General features: G+C 40.7%; 1 protein-coding gene across 2 annotated transcripts; it reads right to left on the bottom strand.

Annotated features, from left to right (window-relative positions):
* Nucleotides 1-141: 141 nt before the first annotated feature.
* Nucleotides 142-18,157, bottom strand: igfbp7 (insulin-like growth factor binding protein 7). 2 transcript variants are annotated; one of them, XM_029659894.2, is made up of 5 exons: nt 17,665-18,157; nt 14,195-14,361; nt 11,582-11,689; nt 3,039-3,165; nt 142-2,300 (listed from the first exon to the last, which is right to left on the bottom strand). In XM_029659894.2, exons 1-5 carry the CDS (start codon nt 18,086-18,088, stop codon nt 2,278-2,280), a joined length of 849 nt encoding a protein of 282 aa, XP_029515754.1. In that variant the 5' UTR covers nt 18,089-18,157; the 3' UTR covers nt 142-2,277. The 2 variants fall into 2 exon arrangements, with proteins under 2 accessions (XP_029515754.1, XP_029515756.1); XM_029659896.2 differs by having other exon boundaries at nt 14,252-14,361; nt 17,665-18,156.
* Between the last annotated feature and the right edge of the window lie 35 nt (nt 18,158-18,192).

The following is an 18,192-nucleotide window of genomic DNA, read 5'->3' as shown; positions in this document are numbered from 1 at the left end:
TGTATTTTTTAATTCAGTGTTTTGTAGCTAGTTTGATCTGGATTTGAAAAACTGAGATGTTATATTTCTGTCACACTTTAAAAAGCTCTGTGCATAACTCTTGATCATGTAATATCGAAATAACCACAAAAAATAACCAAGTCAATTTTTGTATTTATTAGTGATGTACAGCACCTGTCACACAGTAATAACATCTAGTGTTAGTAAACCATACAGCAAATTCATACATACAGCTTAAGTCTGGGGGAAACTAGAAACATTTGGTAAAAGCAATGTCCGCTGGCCTCTTCATTGGAGTTGCAGACTTTTAGCACCGAAAGTGGATCTCTACATTCCATCATAAATCCTCCTTTTTCTACACCATTTCATACTTGTCGGTTACTCAATATGCCCTACAGTACATCTCCAGACATCTGCCACTGTTTGGATTGGTAGCTAAACCCGTAGTATGCGAGTACTGGGATTATATGAATGCAAGAGGGTTCTGAGTTTGGTTTTCCTTCCTCTAATTCCTGATCACTCACTCCACACAATGGCTTTGCAAAGGCATGTCTTTATGGCTTGTCAAGCATCATGTCAAGGGAAAAAATGATTTGTGTACTTTTCAGGGGGTCCAAAAAATAACCTTGGTACATTAGAAATAGAAAAATATCATTTCAAATGTAAGATTTATTCAAATTCAAGTGTTTTTTTTCACATGACAATTTTAGTAAGGGTAATTGTTTTATGCCTGGGTATCTGTTTCTGCCTTGCCCACAGGGCCAAACTACCTCATTTGTGGCCCCCGGGAACCGGCCTCCATTTTTTTGGGGTAGTCCGTTAACTTCCTGCATTTCAACAACTTCTTGCACATTTTGTCATGAAGCTAACAGAACATGTTGCTGTTTTAAAGCTAATTTCATGCAATTCTACACATTTTGCTATCATATGCTAATAGAAAAACAATAGGTCAGGGGGCACGCACCCGTTCGGTAATCTGTTCCTGCTTGGCCAACTAGTGATGGTCTTGCAATGTATTATTTTTGCTAGAATTAAATGGAATAATTCACAAAAACAGTAAACTATATTAAAAAAAAGATGGAATAGTAAGAGTGAAGCATGCACATGCACAGTGTACAAAACATTAGGAACACCTGCTCGTTCCATGACAGACTGACAAGGTGAGCGCTATAGGCAGGGTAGCCTAGTGGTTAGAGTTGGACTAGTAACCGAAAGGTTGCAAGTTCAAATCCCCGAGCTGACAAGGTACAAATCTGTCGTTCTGCCCCTGAACAGGCAGTTAACCCACTGTTCCTAGACCGTCATTGAAAATAAGTTGTTCTTAACTGACTTGCCTAGTTAAATAAAGGTAATAAAAAATCACTTGTTAAATCCATGTCAATCAGTGTTATTGAAGGGGAGGAGACTGGTTAAAGAAGGATTTTTAAGCCTTGAGACATGGATTGTGTAAGTGTGCCATTCAGAAGGTGAATGGGCAAGACAAAATATTTAAGTGCCGTTGAACAGGGTGGGGTCGTAGGTGCCAGGCGCACTAGTTTGAGTGCGTCAAGAACAGCAAGTTGGGTTTGGGTTTGTCACGCTCAACAGTTTCCCGTGTGTATCAAGAATGGTCCACCACCCAAAGGACACCCAGCAAGTTTGACACAACTGTGAGAAGCATTGGAGTCAATGTGGGCCAGCATCCTTGTGGAAGGCTTTTGACACCTCGTAGAGGTCATGACCCAACAAATTGAATCTGTTCTTAGGGCAAAAAGGGATACAACTCAACATTAGAAAGATGTTCCTAATGTTTTGTACACTGTACTTATTGATGAATTAACTTGTGTGTGATGTCAGTGACAAGAAATGTGTGTGAGAGGCCTAGATGACTCTTGTGGATGACTATCTACAATACAGTGTACTGAATATCACTGAAAACTGACTTGTTACAAGTCCTGTGTGGCTCAGTTGATAGAGCATGGTGCTTGTAATTCTAGGGTTGTGGGTTTGATTCGGATGGGGGACCGGTATGAATTATTTTTTATTTTTTTACGTATGCGCTCACCACTGAAAGTTGCTCTGGATAAGAGTGTCTGCTAAATGACTAAAATATTTAACACATATTTAACAAATGGCAACGTTCTCAAATATAAATCTGATGGATCTCTGGGATGCTAATGGTGGCTGTTGGTCCTCTTTCTTAGTCATTGTACAGGTCTACTGGTGGGATGGTAGGGGCTTCTCCCTCTCCTGATCCTGCCAGGAGTCGCCACTGAGGCTCTACTGTGCTGAGATGCCTTACAGCTCATCATCCTTGGCCACTGGAAGAGAAACACACAGGTAAGAGCACAATGACACATTGGGTAAGTGGATTTCTAGGGTAATCGTCCTTAACTGGTCCTATTTATGACCAATGATAGGGGAGACCTATGTGTTATATGTGAATCTGGGGGAGACCTGAATACTTTGATCTGTTTCCATCAGATTTGTATCCCATATCTAGCCCTGATTCCTTTTTTAGATCACTGGTAATGAAGAAGTGCTTAGATCTTGCAGGACGGAGAGCGTCCCTTGTTTTGAATTAGTGTCCATTATCACAGATCACCAGGGTTGTAAAAACACCTAAAAGTAGAGCTTTCCTTTTGATATGAATGCCGTTCTCACTTAAATATCCAAGTTCTTTCCCCTGGAGCGCAGATGTATAGGCAGTGCAGTGAGTGCATCTGTCAACGCTCGCACAAAGTTACACCCAGTAACACGCGCTGCCTTGTCGAAGGCAACCATCAAGCCCTGTCAAGAGAGTAGCCAGGTGATGTGGATCAAGCTAAGTATGCACTCCTAAACATGTCAGGACAGAATGGGAACCACGGGCTAGCGGGCTTGAATTCCAAACAAGTCACACATACTGTACATACACACCCTTTGATTTGCCCTTTGAATACCTACATTTGCCCTTTGTATGTGGTAAATATCCCCCTTTGCCATATTGTGTGGGTCTATAGATTTAACATGAAACAGAGTAGAAATAGCAGTGAAATAGAAAAGGATGTGCTGGGTACCTTTCTTGACAGGGATGTCATCGATGGACTCCACCACATGAATGGTGCCCACCGCTGAGGCCTCTCCCTTGGCGTTGACAGCGTGGCACTCATACGAGCCCGCCTCTTCCTTGGTGAGCGGCGAGATCTGAAAAGCATGGTGGCGGCGGTTATCGCCTTATCTGATTTTATCAGAACACGCAAGGCAACACAAACACAGCCTCAACTCTTCCTCCCAGCCAAGCTCGGCTCATTTCGACAGAGCAAGGGTGCCATTTCAATTGGAAAGAAGCGTTCTGGATTGTTTTACGGCTGTCTGACTGCTGCCCAGTGCCGGCTTCCACCTGTGTAGGTCTTTATATACTTCTCACAGGTACAAACATATCATGGAAGATGGCCAATGAGTAGAAATTCTATGAAGAAATTGAATGAATGTGATGTTTGACAGCAGGGGAGCAGAATACTGCGAGAGAAACAGGGAGGGATGGGTAGATAGATCTAACCACTGAACAGGGCCCACCAATGTTTTCTGTTCATTTACTCAGACATGGAGGAAGGAGTTGCATGTGTATGAAACTATGTTATGTAGAGGATCTGAACAGAACAAGTCATTGGGTAACAAGTTCATGGATAACTTTGGAATGTGCCTCAAGTAATATTATTCATAAATAAAGTAATAGAATGTCAGGTATCTAATACATAACTCTTCCATCCTATGCTTAATTTCTAACTTTACTAACTCTGTGTGGGCCTTGAGGTATTTGACTGATTTGTTTCTGTGGGACAACCCACAAGTCTGTATGATAGCTTAAATCCTTTGTACTAACAGTGTTTCAAGTCGAGGTCTGATTTCACTATTACTGAAACAGGACCTAGGTGGTAAATACAAAGATCCAGTCCATCTAAAAAACTGGAGACCCCTTACACTGCAGTGTTGTGATGCCAAAATCTTAGCAAAATGCATAGAATTTAAACTGTATTTTGTCAGATATTATTCATCCTAATCAGACAGGTTTTTTACATGGATGATACATTGGCGATAATATAAGACATATACTAGAAAGAGTATAGAACACTATGAAAAATCTGGGAAACCAGGCCTGGTATTCATAGCTGAACTTGAAAAGGCCTTTGATAAAGTACGACTGAAATGTATATATAAATGCCTGGACTATTTTAATTTTTGAGAATCTCTTATACAATGGCTTAAAGTTATGTTTACTAACCCCATGTGTAAAATGGTAAATAATGCTACTTCTCAAAAAGTATAAAATTGTCAAGAGGAGTAAAACAAGGTTGTCCACTATCGGCATATCTATTTATTATGGCCATCGAAATGTTAGCTATTAAAATCAGATCCAACACTAATATCAATGGGCTAGAAATCCAGGGCTTAAAAATAAACGTGTCACTGTACGCTGACATTTCCTGTTGTCTTTTAACCCTCCTGTTTTGTTTGTTTCATGTTAATTAATTATGTTTTCCCGGTCCAAAATTACCGGCCCATTATAGCTGATTATAAATCCATAATAATACATATATTATATTTTTATCAACTTCAGTTCTTGTGGACATTACAAGTTTTGAACTTCTATTTGCTATTTATGGCCTGTAGGCCTCATTGCCCTGAGCTCATACAACAAATTTTTGAGTAAAAAAAGCATAATGTATGGATTACTTTTACTATAACAAATACTCAGATTAAACATATTGTGCTATTTATCACAGACTGCTTTGTGTCAAAGTTTAAAAGGACATTTGTTTTGAAAACATTGCAAATGTTTAAATAGTGGCAGGATTTTATGTCATCAACCTGGTGTATCTCGTATCCGATAACATTTTCAGTCGACAGCCGACCTCTCCTATCAGTTGGGGATGAAGATAAGGACAAATTCCCATTTTTTGACAGGAATGTAACAACAACCTCAGGAGGGCCCTCTTCCTCATCACTGGATTGTTCCACATTGGTTGTCTCTTGGTCTGGATCATATTCTGTGTTGTCTTCAACTTCTGACACTTCCTCCTCTAATGCATCGTCCCTGTCAGTTTCCTGGCCTCTCTCCTCCTCATGATTAAGAGCCTCACATACAGTATATCATTATGGTCATTGTGCTGCCATAGAATGAATTGTGAGCAAGGCCTCAAAAAAGCTTTATATACCAGAGCTGCGAGGAAAGTTCTATATATTATTGAAACAATGTTGCAATTGTTTGTGAGAATGCCAACAGGTGTGGTTATATTCCCCAATTATATTGGGGAAATGTTCCCGTGGGTGTTGTCATGGAAGCCAAGTAGGGGAGTGAGGTGTGTGTGTGTGCTCAAACACACATGCGTTTGTGGGAGAGGAAGTGTGTCCATCTGATGAATAGGCATGTGGCTTAACTCAATTTTATACACTAGTTGTAGTCTCACCCATTAATTTCTAATGACTGGTCATTTTTGACCGGGAACACCACAAGTGTACAAGAGTTAAATAAAACACCCAAAACTTTATGAAAATCATCCAAATGTATTTTCTGTGGACAGGGCCTTATGACAATCAGATTAAATGAACTACAGTCATGGCCAAAAGTTTTGAGAATGACACAAATATTAATTTTCACAAAGTCTGCTGCCTCAGTTTGTATGATGGCAATTTGCATATACTCCAAAATGTTATGAAGAGTCCCTCTTTGCCATGCAAATGAACTGAATCCTCAAAAACATTTCCACTGCATTTTAGCCCTGCCACAAAAGGACCAGCTGACATCATGTCAGTGATTCTCTCGTTAGTGTTGACGAGGACAAGGCTGGAGATCACTCTGTCATGCTGATTGAGTTTGAATAACAGACTGGAAGCTTCAAAAGGAGGGTGGTGCTTGGAATCATTGTTCTTCCTCTGTAAACCATGGTTACCTGCAAGGAAACATGTGCTGTCATCTTTGCTTTGCACAAAAAAGGGCTTCACAGGCAAGAATATTGCTGCCATTTATCGGATCATCAAGAACTTCAAGGAGAGCGGTTCAATTGTTGTGAAGAAGGCTTCAGGGCGCCTAAGAAAGTCCAGCAAGCGCCAGGACCGTCTCCTAAAGTTGATTCAACTGCGGGATCGGGGCACCACCAGTACAGAGCTTGCTCTGGAATGGCAGCAGGCAGGTGTGAGTGCATCTGCACGCACAGTGAGGCAAAGACTTTTGGACGATGGCCTGGTGTCAAAAAGGGCAGCAAAGAAGCCACTTCTCTCCAGGAAAAACATCAGGTACAGGGATTGGACTGTTGAGAACTGGGGTAAAGTCCTTTTCTCTGATGAATCCCCTTTCCAATTGTTTGGGGCATCTGGAAAAAAGCTTGTCTGGAGAAGACAAGGTGAGTGCTACCATCAGTCCTGTGTCATGCCAACAGTAAAGCATCCTGAGACCATTCATGTGTGGGGTTGCTTCTCAGCCAAGGTAGTGGGCTCACTCACAATTCTGCCTAAGAACACAGCCATGAATAAAGAATGGTACCAACACATCCTCCGAGAGCAACTTCTCCCAACCATCCAGGAACAGTTAGAACAGTCTATTTCTGGAAAGATCACCTTGATTAAAACTTCTTAGGGCTGCAATCCCGTTAATGGGATTGATATGACAACAGCAAGTGAAAGTGCAGAGCGCCAAATTCAAACAACAGAAATCTCATAATTACAATTCCTCAAACATACACGTTTCTTATACCATTTTAAAGGTAATCTTGTTGTTAACCCCACCAAAGTGTCCAATTTCAAATAGGTTTTAAAGCGAAAGCATCACAAACGATTATGTTAGGTCACCGCCAAGTCACAGAAAAATTCAGCCATTTTTCCAGCCAAAGACAGGAGTCACAAAAAGCACAAATAGAGATAAAATTAATCACTAACCTTTGATGATCTTCATCAGATGACACTCATAGGACTTCATGTATATAGACATACATACATAGAGCGCTAAGAACCTTGGCGTGATCCTGGACAACACCCTGTCGTTCTCAACTAACATCAAGGCGGTGGCCCGTTCTTGTAGGTTCATGCTCTACAACATCCGCAGAGTACGACCCTGCCTCACACAGGAAGCAGCGCAGGTCCTAATCCAGGCACTTGTCATCTCCCGTCTGGATTACTGCAACTCGCTGTTGGCTGGGCTCCCTGCCTGTGCCATTAAACCCCTACAACTCATCCAGAACGCCGCAGCCCGTCTGGTGTTCAACCTTCCCAAGTTCTCTCACGTCACCCCGCTCCTCCGCTCTCTCCACTGGCTTCCAGTTGAAGCTCGCATCCGCTACAAGACCATGGTGCTTGCCTACGGAGCTGTGAGGGGAACGGCACCTCAGTACCTCCAGGCTCTGATCAGGCCCTACACCCAAACAAGGGCACTGCGTTCATCCACCTCTGGCCTGCTCGCCTCCCTACCACTGAGGAAGTACAGTTCCTGCGCAGCCCAGTCAAAACTGTTCGCTGCTCTGGCCCCCCAATGGTGGAACAAACTCCCTCACGACGCCAGGACAGCGGAGTCAATCACCACCTTCCGGAGACACCTGAAACCCCACCTCTTTCAGGAATACCTAGGATAGGATAAAGTAATCCTTCTCATCCCCCCCTTAAAATATTTAGATGCACTATTGTAAAGTGGCTGTTCCACTGGATGTCTTAAGGTGAACGCACCAATTTGTAAGTCGCTCTGGATAAGAGCGTCTGCTAAATGACTTAAATGTAAATGTAAATGTAATGTTACAAAATACATGTATGTTTTGTTCGATGAAGTGCATATTTATTAGAGGTCGACCGATTATGATTTTTCAATGCCGATACCGATTATTGGAGGACAAGAAAAGCCAATACCGATTAACCGGCTGATTTTTAAAATGTATTTGTAATAATGACAATTATGAATGAACACTTATTTGAACTTAATATAATACATCAATAAAATCATTTTAGCCTCAAATAAATAATGAAACATGTTCAATTTGGTTTAAATAATGCAAAAACAAAGTGTTGGAGAAGAAAGGAAGTGCAATATGTGCCATGTAAGAAAGCTAACGTTTAAGTTCCTTGCTCAGAACATGAGAACATATGAAAGCTGGTGGTTCCTTTTAACACGAGTATTCAATATTCCCAGGTAAGAAGTTTTAGGTTGTAGTTATTATAGGAATTATAGGACTATTTCTCTCTATACCATTTGTATTTCATATACCTTTGACTATTGGATGTTATTATAGGCACTTTAGTATTGCCAGTGTAACAGTATAGCTTCCGTACCTCTCCTCGCTCCTACCTGGGCTCGAACCAGGAACACAATGACAACAGCCACCCTCGATGCAGCGTTACCCATGCAGAGCAAGGGGAACAACTACTCCAAGTCTCAGAGCGAGTGACGTTTGAAACGCTATTAGCGCGCACCCCGCTAACTAGCTAGCCATTTCACATCACATCGTTACACCAGCCTAATCTCGGGAGTTGATAGGCTTGAAGTGATAAACAGCAGAGCTGCTGGCAAAACTCACAAAAGTGCTGTTTGAATTAATGCTTATGAGCCTGCTGGTGCCTACCATCGCTCAGTCAGACTGCTCTATCAAATCATAGACTTAATTATAATATAATAACACACAGAAATACGAGCCTTCGGTCATTAATATGGTCAAATCCGGAAACTATCATCTCCAAACAAGACGTTTATTATTTCAGTGAAATACAGAACCGTTCCCTATTTTATCTAACGGGTGGCATCCATCAGTCGAAATATTCCTGTTACATTGCACAACCTTCAATGTTATGTCATAATTACGTACAATTCTGGCAAATTAGTTTGCAATGAGCCAGGCGGCCCAAACTGTTGCATTTACCCTGACTCTGCGTGCAATGAACGCAAGAGAAGTGACACAATTTCACCTGGTTAATATTGCCTGCTAACCTGGATTTCTTTTAGCTAAATATGCAGGTTTAAAAATATATACGTCTGTGTATTGATTTTAAGAAAGGCATTCATAAAGGTGTTTATGGTTAGGTACACGTTGGAGCAACGACAGTCTTTTTTCGCGAATGCGCACTGCGTCAATTATATGCAATGCAGGACACACTAGATAAACTAGTAATATCATCAACCATGTGTAGTTATAACTAGTGATTATGATTGATTAAGTTTAATGCTAGCTAGCAACTTAACTTGGCTTCTTACTGCATTCGCGTAACAGGCGGGCTGCTCGTGACGCGGGTGATTAGAGCGTTGGACTAGTTAACTGTAAGGTTGCAAGATTGAATCCCTGAGCTGACAAGGTAAAAATCTGTCATCCTGCTCCTGAACAAGGCAGTTAACCCACTGTTCCTAGGCCGTCATTGAAAATAAGAATGTGTTCTTAACTGACTTGCCTAGTTAAATAAAGATTAAACAAAGGTGTAAAAAAAAAAAGAATCTGCAAAATCGGCGTCCAAAATGACCGATTTCCGATTGTTATGAAAACTTGAAATTGGCCATTCCGATTAATCGGTCGACCTCTAATATTTATATAAAAAAATCTCAGTATACATTGCCGCGTTATGTTCACTAGTTCCAAAAACATCCAGTGATATTGAAGAGAGCCACATCAGTTTACAGAAATACTCATTATAAATGTTGATGAAAATACAAGGAAATATAGATAAACTTCTCCTTAATGCAACCGCTGTGTCAGATTTCAAAAAAGCTTTACGGAAAAAGCAAACCATGCAATAATCTGAGAACGGTGCTCAGAAAACAAATAGATATATCCGCCATGTTGGAGTCAAAAGAAATCAGAAATAACATTATAAATATTCACTTACCTTTGATGATCTTCATCAGAATGCACTCCCAGAAATCCCAGTTCCACATTAAATTTAGATTTGTTCGATAATGTCCATCATTTATGTCCAAATAGCTACTTTTGTTAGCGCGTTTGGTAAACAAATCCAAAGTCACGAAGCGCATTCACCAGTTGCAGACGAAAAAAGTTCCGTTACTGTCCGTAGAAACATGTCAAACGATGTCTGGAATCAATCTTTAGGATGTTTTTAACATAAAACTTCAATAAAATTCCAACCGGAGAATTCCTTTGTCTTCAGAAAAGCAAAAGAGCGCGAGCTACCTCTCATGTGAAATGCGCGTGACCAGCGCGTGACTGCTGGCAGACCTCTTGACTCAATCGGCCCCACTTCACAGTAGAATCCTCAAACAAGTTTCTAAAGACGGAAGTGCAACATAACCAATATTCCACTGTGTATTCAATAGGGGCAGTTTACTCTGGGCACCTTTTCATCCAAGCTACTCAATACTGCCCCTGCAGCCATAAGAAGTTAATTATTTAGTGATATCCCAGTTTACCTATATACTTATGGTCCTGCCTACACCCAAAGACTTGTTTTTTTTTTAAATTATATGAGCAATAAATATTCCCCTTTATTTGGAACCGCAAGCCAGACAAAATTAAATAGGAAAATGAAATCATCTCCAAAATATCACTATTTTTAAAACAAACAATAGACAGCTGGTTGCAATTTCAGTTTAATCGACCAGGAAAGTCAGAACAAATATTACGGTTAAACTAAAATATACAGATTATTATTTTTTTAACACAACGATCTTTGTAAATTATATCATAAATATGACTGGTTGAGTTATGTGACACATGCAGTTAACAAAAAGAGCCAACATTTCCTTTTTATCTAAAATGACAACCAACTGATTGCAGCATTACCGTAAAAATGGAGAGGCAAGGGTAAAGGGGAGAAGGTAAGGTACTTGTCTGTTGGCCCTTTATTAAAGACCAAAAAGGTTACCATTAAGGACCAAAACATTTACAGCTGCGCCATACAGGTTGCAAAATAGTTGGAAGGATATTTTCGATGTATTGCACATGGTTTTTGAACTGCTTTACAAAACAACGCCGGATTCAGAATAAACTCAAGTTTTTCAATTTAAATTATTATACAAAATTCTTGCAACTAATAGAATGTTATATATGGGGGATACAACCATCCCAGCTCTGTAGGTTTTGCTGCGAAGAGAATCATTAGATCACTTGTTTTGGGACTGCCCATATGTAGCTTGTTTTTGGTCACAGGTTCAGAATTGGCTGAAAGATTGCAACATTTACTTGGAAATAGCACTGCTGGGTGATTTGAAAAGTCAATTCATCAATATAATAATACTCTTAGCAAAGGTGTTTATCTTTAATTTACAATCTGTAGAAACTATGAGAGGGGTTGAGGGTAGCTGAAGGCTGGGACTAATGTAAAATATACTGTCCGTGAAATGTATTTAGTATGGATAAGCTGGCTGGCAGTGGAGGCCTAAGTATTGTTTTCCATTAGTTTACTCCAATTAGGGGAGGGGTGTCAGGGTTACATTTTTAAAAAATACATAAAAAAGATATATATATATACACACAGTATATATGGGGGATTGGAAATGATGCAGACAATTACTTTAATAGAAACCACAATCTAGCTGCAATGTTAAAGCTGATCTATCCCCTAAAAAATAAAATACAAACATGACAAAAAGTAGTGTGTATCTGTGTGTTAATGTGTGTGTGGGGGGGCTGGTTGGACTCACCAAGACCCAGCCGGTGACCTCATGTTTCTCAGGTCCTCCACGGGTCTGAATGGCCAGGTTGTCTCTGTCTCCTGGAAGCAGCTCCATTCTCTGTTTTCCGCTGGTGACCTGGGAAAACAACCATTAACTTAATAACTAACTAATCGAATCAACCCATTAAAAGCATGCTGTGTGTGTGTGCAGCTGTGAGACTGAAAACATTCAACGCTTCAGCACAAGAGACAACTGGCTAAATCAAATGTTATTTCATGTAATCGACGATCACATTCTCTTTATATGACCTAAGCTCAGACACCGACATCTACAGATATAAAAACACATGATATAAGCAGAGAAAATAAAGGCTCATCTGGGAAATCAGTGGGACATAAGAAAGACACAGCAGAGAGACATAAGAAAGTATTGAAACGGAAAGATGGATGTAACACATATAGAGTTAGAAAGGGAGGGTATATTAATTGAAGCTTTCGAAGTTTACCAGTAAACTACCAGAATTTTGGTATCTTTCAAGGATTTTATGTAATCTATCACAAGACATCTAGTGGCCCTTTTGGATACTTCAGATTATCACAGGTGTCTGTAATTATCTCTGGCCCTCGGTGTGGCCTAATCACATGTAAAATATCTGAAATAATTCAATAAGATTTTAACATTTAAAAAATACAGTGACAGCTGTAAAACATGATCCTAAATACAAACTATCAAGTTAGTGAATACCATTGGTGTTTTAATGAGGGTTTCAGCATGAAATAGCCTTTATATTTATAGGTAATGTTGGCGGATGAATGGCACAACAATGGGCCTCAGAATCTTGTCACGTCATATCTGTGCATTCAAATTGCCATCGATAAAATGAAATTGTGTTCATTGTCCATAGCTTATGCCTGCCCATACCATAACCCCACTGCCACCATGGGGCACTCTGTTCACAATGTTGACATCAGCAAATCACACGCCCACACAACGCCATACATGCCATCTGCCCGGTACATTTGAAACCGGAAATTGTTCGTGAAGAGCACACTTCTCCAGCATCCCAGTGGCCATCAAAGGTGAGCATTTGCCCACTGAAGTTGGTTACGACGCCGAATTGTAGTCAGGTCAAGACCTTGGTGAGGACCACAAGCACACAGATGAGCTTCCCTGAGATGGTTTCTGACATTTTGTGCAAACCCACAGTTTCATCAGCTGTCCGGGTGACTGGTCTCAGAAGATCCCGCAGGTGAAGAAGCCGGATTATGGAGGTCCTGGGCTGGCGTGGTTACCCTTGGTCTGCAGTTGTGAGGCCAGTTGGACGTACTGCAAAATTCTCTACAATGACGTTGGAGGTGGCTTATGGTAGAGAAATTAACATTACATTTTCTGGCAACAGCTCTGGCAGACATTCCTGCAGTCAGCATGTCAATTGCACGCTCCCTCCAAACTTGAGACATCTGTGGCATTGTGTTGTGTGACAAAACTGCACATTTTAGAGAGGCCTTTTATTGTCCGCAGCACAAGGTGCACCTGTGGAATGATCATGCTGTTAAATCAGCTTCTTGATATGCCACACCTGTCAGGTGGATGGAGTATCTTGGCAAAGGAGAAATGCTTGCTAACAGGGCTGTATACAAATTTTTGCACAACATTTGAGAGAAATAAGCTTTTTGTGCATATGGGACATGTACGGGATATTTTATTTCAGTTTATGAAACATGAGACTAATACTTTACATGTTGCATTTTATATATATTTTTTGTGTAAATGGGTCAGATTTAACAGGTCAAGGCAAATCTCAGATCTAAGGGTACAGTTTGAACAAAGCAACATTCTGTTTAGCTGAGAGAGTGGTAGTTTGGGCTAATCGACTCAATAAAACAATGCTTACAACATCAAAACTTATATAAATGTAATCTCTTTCTCTCTCAGTGCAGGGATACTTGTTTTGTCCCATCTTGATTAAATATCTGTTTTCATATTCAATCCTATATAGAGTGTTCTCTTGCTCTATTTTGAGAGTAAGCAAACAGTGGGTTAACTTCCTTGTCTGTCCAGGAATGATGAGTTGTGTTCTCCACATTGACTTCTTGCATCCTGGCTTTCCATGGCCCTGTTTCTCTCCCCTCCCTTACCCTTTTCTTACATATTTTCTCAACCTCATTCTGAATTATCCTCATTAACTTTAGTATTTTTAGTCTGTGAAACCAATGGGAATTTCATGCTTCTTTACTTTTTTTCATGAAGAATGTAAAGAATGTTAGCCGCTGACCGTGGGTATGAGTAAAGCCTTGACTGTAAAGATCAGATCATATTTAAGGATTTCCCCTCAAACCTCTCATGTCCTGTGCTATTGTGTCAGTGTGTGGTTAACAATAGCATGCTTCATATCCTCTATTTTCACATCTCTTTCGTCCATTGTGTCCTCAAATGCAGAGCCCAAATCAACAATCAGTGGAAGGGGACGTATGAATAACTTGACATAGGAAAAGACATTAACGACCTACCGTATGTACAGTTCTTTGGACCATCATACGAAACTACATATGGGAGTGTTTCTAAAACAAAATATACCCATATGGAAAGACTTTTCTCAAAGCATGGAGTGATTAAAAAATAATAATAATTGTACCACACCTGAGAAAAGTGTGGATTCAAAAGTCCTAGAGACCTCACAATTGAACCTTCTGGTACCTTCTTCCAGGTGATCACGGGGGTGGGGATTCCAATGGCCTCGCAGCTCAGGTACACCTGGGAGCCTGTGACATTGTAGACCTCACCAGGGGCCGTCACAATGACAGGTGCTGTGGAGGAGAAGAAAAAAGTGAGACGATTGAGTGGATTTATCATCTCCTTCAAATCAACCTGTAATGCTTATCTTTTAAGACTTGGGCGGAATCAGAGATATCTCTGCTGTAAATCCACTGGGACTAGCTGGTACAGGTCGGAAATTGTCAAAGCAGCAATATCCTAACAGAGTGATGTACTGATTGATATGTGATAAATGTATTATATAAATTAACAGATAGCATCTCCAGTCCATTTAGCCATTCAAAAAGGAATGAATGTGCCATTTTTATTTTTTTAGGTTAGTACAGTAAGTGAAGGAGTTGATGTAACATGGACCATATGAGTTTAGAATGAATTCTGTTAGTGAGGAATTTAGTGAAATATTAAGCATACTTTCTCCCTTTAGTTCTCATGCCAGTCAGAATAAGTTAAAAAGTAACTCTGTTTGGTTTCTCAATACAAACACTGAACATTAACTGTCATTGCCTTTCAAACATTGGGACAGGTTTTACGCGGATTTGCACAAATTCACAAATATGATTTAATCTGATAAACAAAACTTCTAGTAATGTGCTTGGCTCAAAAATAATTTTCTGTTTTTATGGATCAAGAAAATGTGTGCATTTTTTTACAGTTGAAGTCGGAAGTTTACATACACCTTAGCCAAATACATTTAAACTCAGTTTTTCACAATTCCTGACATATAATCCTAGTAAAAATTCTCAGTCTTATGTCAGTTAGGATCATCACTTTATTTTAAGAATGTGAAATGTCAGAATAATAGTAGAGAGAATGATTTATTTCAGCTTTTATTTCTTTCATCACATTCCCAGTGGGTCAGAAGTTTACATGCACTCAATTAGAATTTGGTAGCATTGCCTTTGAAATGGTTTAACTTGGGTCAAATGTTTCAGATAGCCTTCCACAAGCTTCCCACAATAAGTTTGGTGAATTTTGGCCCATTCCTCCTGACAGAGCTGGTGTAACTGAGTCAGGTTTGTAGGACTCCTTGCTCGCACACACTTTTTCAGTTCTGCCCACAAATGTTCCATGGGATGGAGGTCAGAGCTTTGTGACGGCCACTCCAATACCTTCTCCAGAAAGTACGATCTTTGTCCCCATGTGCAGTTGCAAACCGTAGTCTGGCTTTTTTTATGGCGGCTTTGGAGCAGTGGTTTCTTCCTTGCTGAGAGGCCTTTCAGGTTATGTCAATATAGGACTTGTTTTACTATGGATATAGATACTTTTGTACCTGTTTCCTCCAGCATCTTCACAAGGTCCTTTGCTGTTGTTTTGGGATTGATTTGCACTTTTCGCACAAAAGTATGTTCATCTCTAGGAGACATAACTTGTCTCCTTCCTGAGCGGTATGACGGCTACGTGGTCCCGTGGTGTTTATACTTGCGTACTATAATTTGTACAGGTGAACGTGGTACCTTCGGGTGTTTGCAAATTGCTCCCAAAGATGAACCAGACTTGTGGAGGTTTACAATTTTTTTCAGTGATTTCTTTTGATTTTCCCATGATGTCAAGCAAAGACGCACTGAGTTTGAAGGTAGGCCTTGAAATATATCCACAGGTACACCTCCAATTGACATCAATTAGCCTATAGGAAGCTTCTAAAGCCATGACATTTTCAGGAATTTTCCAAGCGGTTTAAAAGCACAGTCAACTTAGTGTATTTAACCTTCTGACCCACTGGAATTGTGATACAGTGAAATAATCTGCCTGTAAACAATTGTTGGAAAAATTACTTGTGTCATGCACAAAGTAGATGTCCTAACCGACTTGCCAAAACTATAGTTTGTAAACAAGACATTTGTGGAGTGGTTGAAAAACTAGTTTTAATGACTCCAACATAAAAGTGTATGTAAACTTCCGACTTCAACTGTCCATAACTTCACACTTCTGACACACAATACTTTGCATGTGGGGCGGGGCACAAGTGGGGACAGAAGTGTAGCTTTACTGAAATCTTATTTTAGTTGTGAAGACTAGGCTTTGAATGACAGGGGTTGCAAAGTGAAAGCCTCCTTAGGATAATATTAATGATGCCACATGCCTATGGAAGATTGAATAGGGTTGTCTTCTCAATACTCCAACCCAAGGAACGGATATGATCACGACTATAATAAATAAGCACCTTCTCATATATTGGAGGTAGAGGCCCCTGTTATTTTGAGTTCCGGGGGAAATGTACTGTTACCAGTTTAAGTATGGTCAACAAAATCCTCCCCTGAAATAGGCCTAGCTAATAGACCCTGAGAAAACAAGAACAACATGGAGTGGAGAGAGGAATGGTGGCCTTGAACTTGAACCTAACGTAGTGCTATCTTTGACCTCTCTGCGAGCCTTAAGGGCGCAGCGAAAGTTGCTCTCTGACCTTGCCCTGTTGGATATGGGCAAATTAGTCTGGGGCTTTTCGCGTGTGGTATGACGTTTTTTCTTCTTCTTCATGTCCCGAACCCTTTCGCCTGCCTAATCCAAAACCAGCACACAGTTCTAATTAATCATGTAAAGGTTCACTGAACTAAACACTGAAGCCAACGGGCTTTGCTATAAACCAACAGCGCCTGTCTGTGTATATGTAGGCGAGGCGCTGCTGTTTGATCGACGGCCATTCTCCTTTACAAAATGTAAAATCCCTCCCTTGGAGGGTGGAATTTCAGACATGTCTGTTCAGGGCCGTGGAGGGTGCCACCCCAGAGTGGAGACAATGGCTTTCAGCTTATTCAGTGTCTGTCTTTAGTTAACTCTGGTAATTTTGCAAGGGTTATAGAGGTAGACCTTGTCCACACCCCGTGGACAGTGCCACAGATTTGCCATATTTCTCAGCCAGTTCTTCTATCCAGTAACTAGAGAGCACTCATGTCTCTGCATGGGTCCCAAGACAAATCAGTGCATTGTGGCAGTGATGTCCAATAACAATGTAAGTTGATGGTGCATTGGACAATAGTCAAATCAATATAACTTAGAATCAGTTCATGCAAGGCAAACTTTGACAATAGATGAGATACCAGCAGTGATTAATACATTACAATAATTTACAGTAAGTTAATGGTTAATTAGACTCCACAAGAAATCTTAACGTTGTTTATTATAACTAAATTACTGAGAAAGGAGAAACATGAGTCAATATGAAAGTGAACCATCACACCAAAATGTAATATTTTAGGCACCTTGGTGAACTATTGGCTATCAGGCTAAAATGTATTTGAGCGAGATCCGAATTATTTTAGTGCAATACACAAAATTAGAGTGTTTTCAAATAGACAGAATTCAATTTCCACTATAATAGAAGTGTCCCCCATTCTCACCTGTTGCGCATTTTCCTTTATTCAGGACTTTTATTTCAGGCTTCTCCTCGCTCACTGCTTTCAGGCTGGCAACTTTCAAGTCGCAGCCAGTTTTATAGGTCACTCCATCGGAGCCACACACTTCGTATTTGGTCTTGCAGGCGCAAACTCCGAGCTTTGTCTTCTTGTTCTTGTCGCTCTTAACGCACTCCAGTCCAGAGGCGCAACGCTTGGCTGTGGTTCCGCGCCCCCTGCATGGCTCCCCCTCTCCAGCCGCGCAAAGTGAACAACAACCGCAGGAGTCGAAAATCGTGCCAGACTTGCAGCCCACCTCTGGGAGAGCGTCGCACAGACTGGGTTCACAAGCGCCACAACTGCGCGGCACTCGGTCCGCAAATGCGGACGTAAGTGACAACGATAAGACCACAGCGAAAAACACTAACATGTTGCTTGCTGAGATTACAGTTGCGGTTCTGTATGTGCTCAGACTCTTACAATGTGAAGCACTGTACAGTTATCAGCGATTTTGTTGAAGATCAACCACGCCCC

The sequence above is a fragment of the Oncorhynchus nerka genome, linkage group LG5 (assembly GCF_034236695.1).
Source record: "Oncorhynchus nerka isolate Pitt River linkage group LG5, Oner_Uvic_2.0, whole genome shotgun sequence".
Lineage (NCBI taxonomy): Eukaryota > Metazoa > Chordata > Actinopteri > Salmoniformes > Salmonidae > Oncorhynchus > Oncorhynchus nerka.
Note: the sequence above shows the minus strand (reverse complement) of the source record. Positions and strands in the feature narration are given on the sequence as shown.

What these genes read in the sequence shown, in the direction of transcription:
- igfbp7 (XM_029659894.2), bottom strand. Translation starts at nt 18,088, where the DNA reads ATGTTAGTGTTTTTCGCTGTGGTCTTATCGTTGTCACTTACGTCCGCA. An exon ending in AGGTCACCGGCTGGGTCTTG is followed by an intron (nt 3,166 to 11,581) that starts GTGAGTCCAACC and finishes CATGCTTTTCAG; the next exon opens with ATCTCGCCGCTCACCAAGGA. An exon ending in TGACATCCCTGTCAAGAAAG is followed by an intron (nt 2,301 to 3,038) that starts GTACCCAGCACA and finishes TTTCTCTTCCAG; the next exon opens with TGGCCAAGGATGATGAGCTG.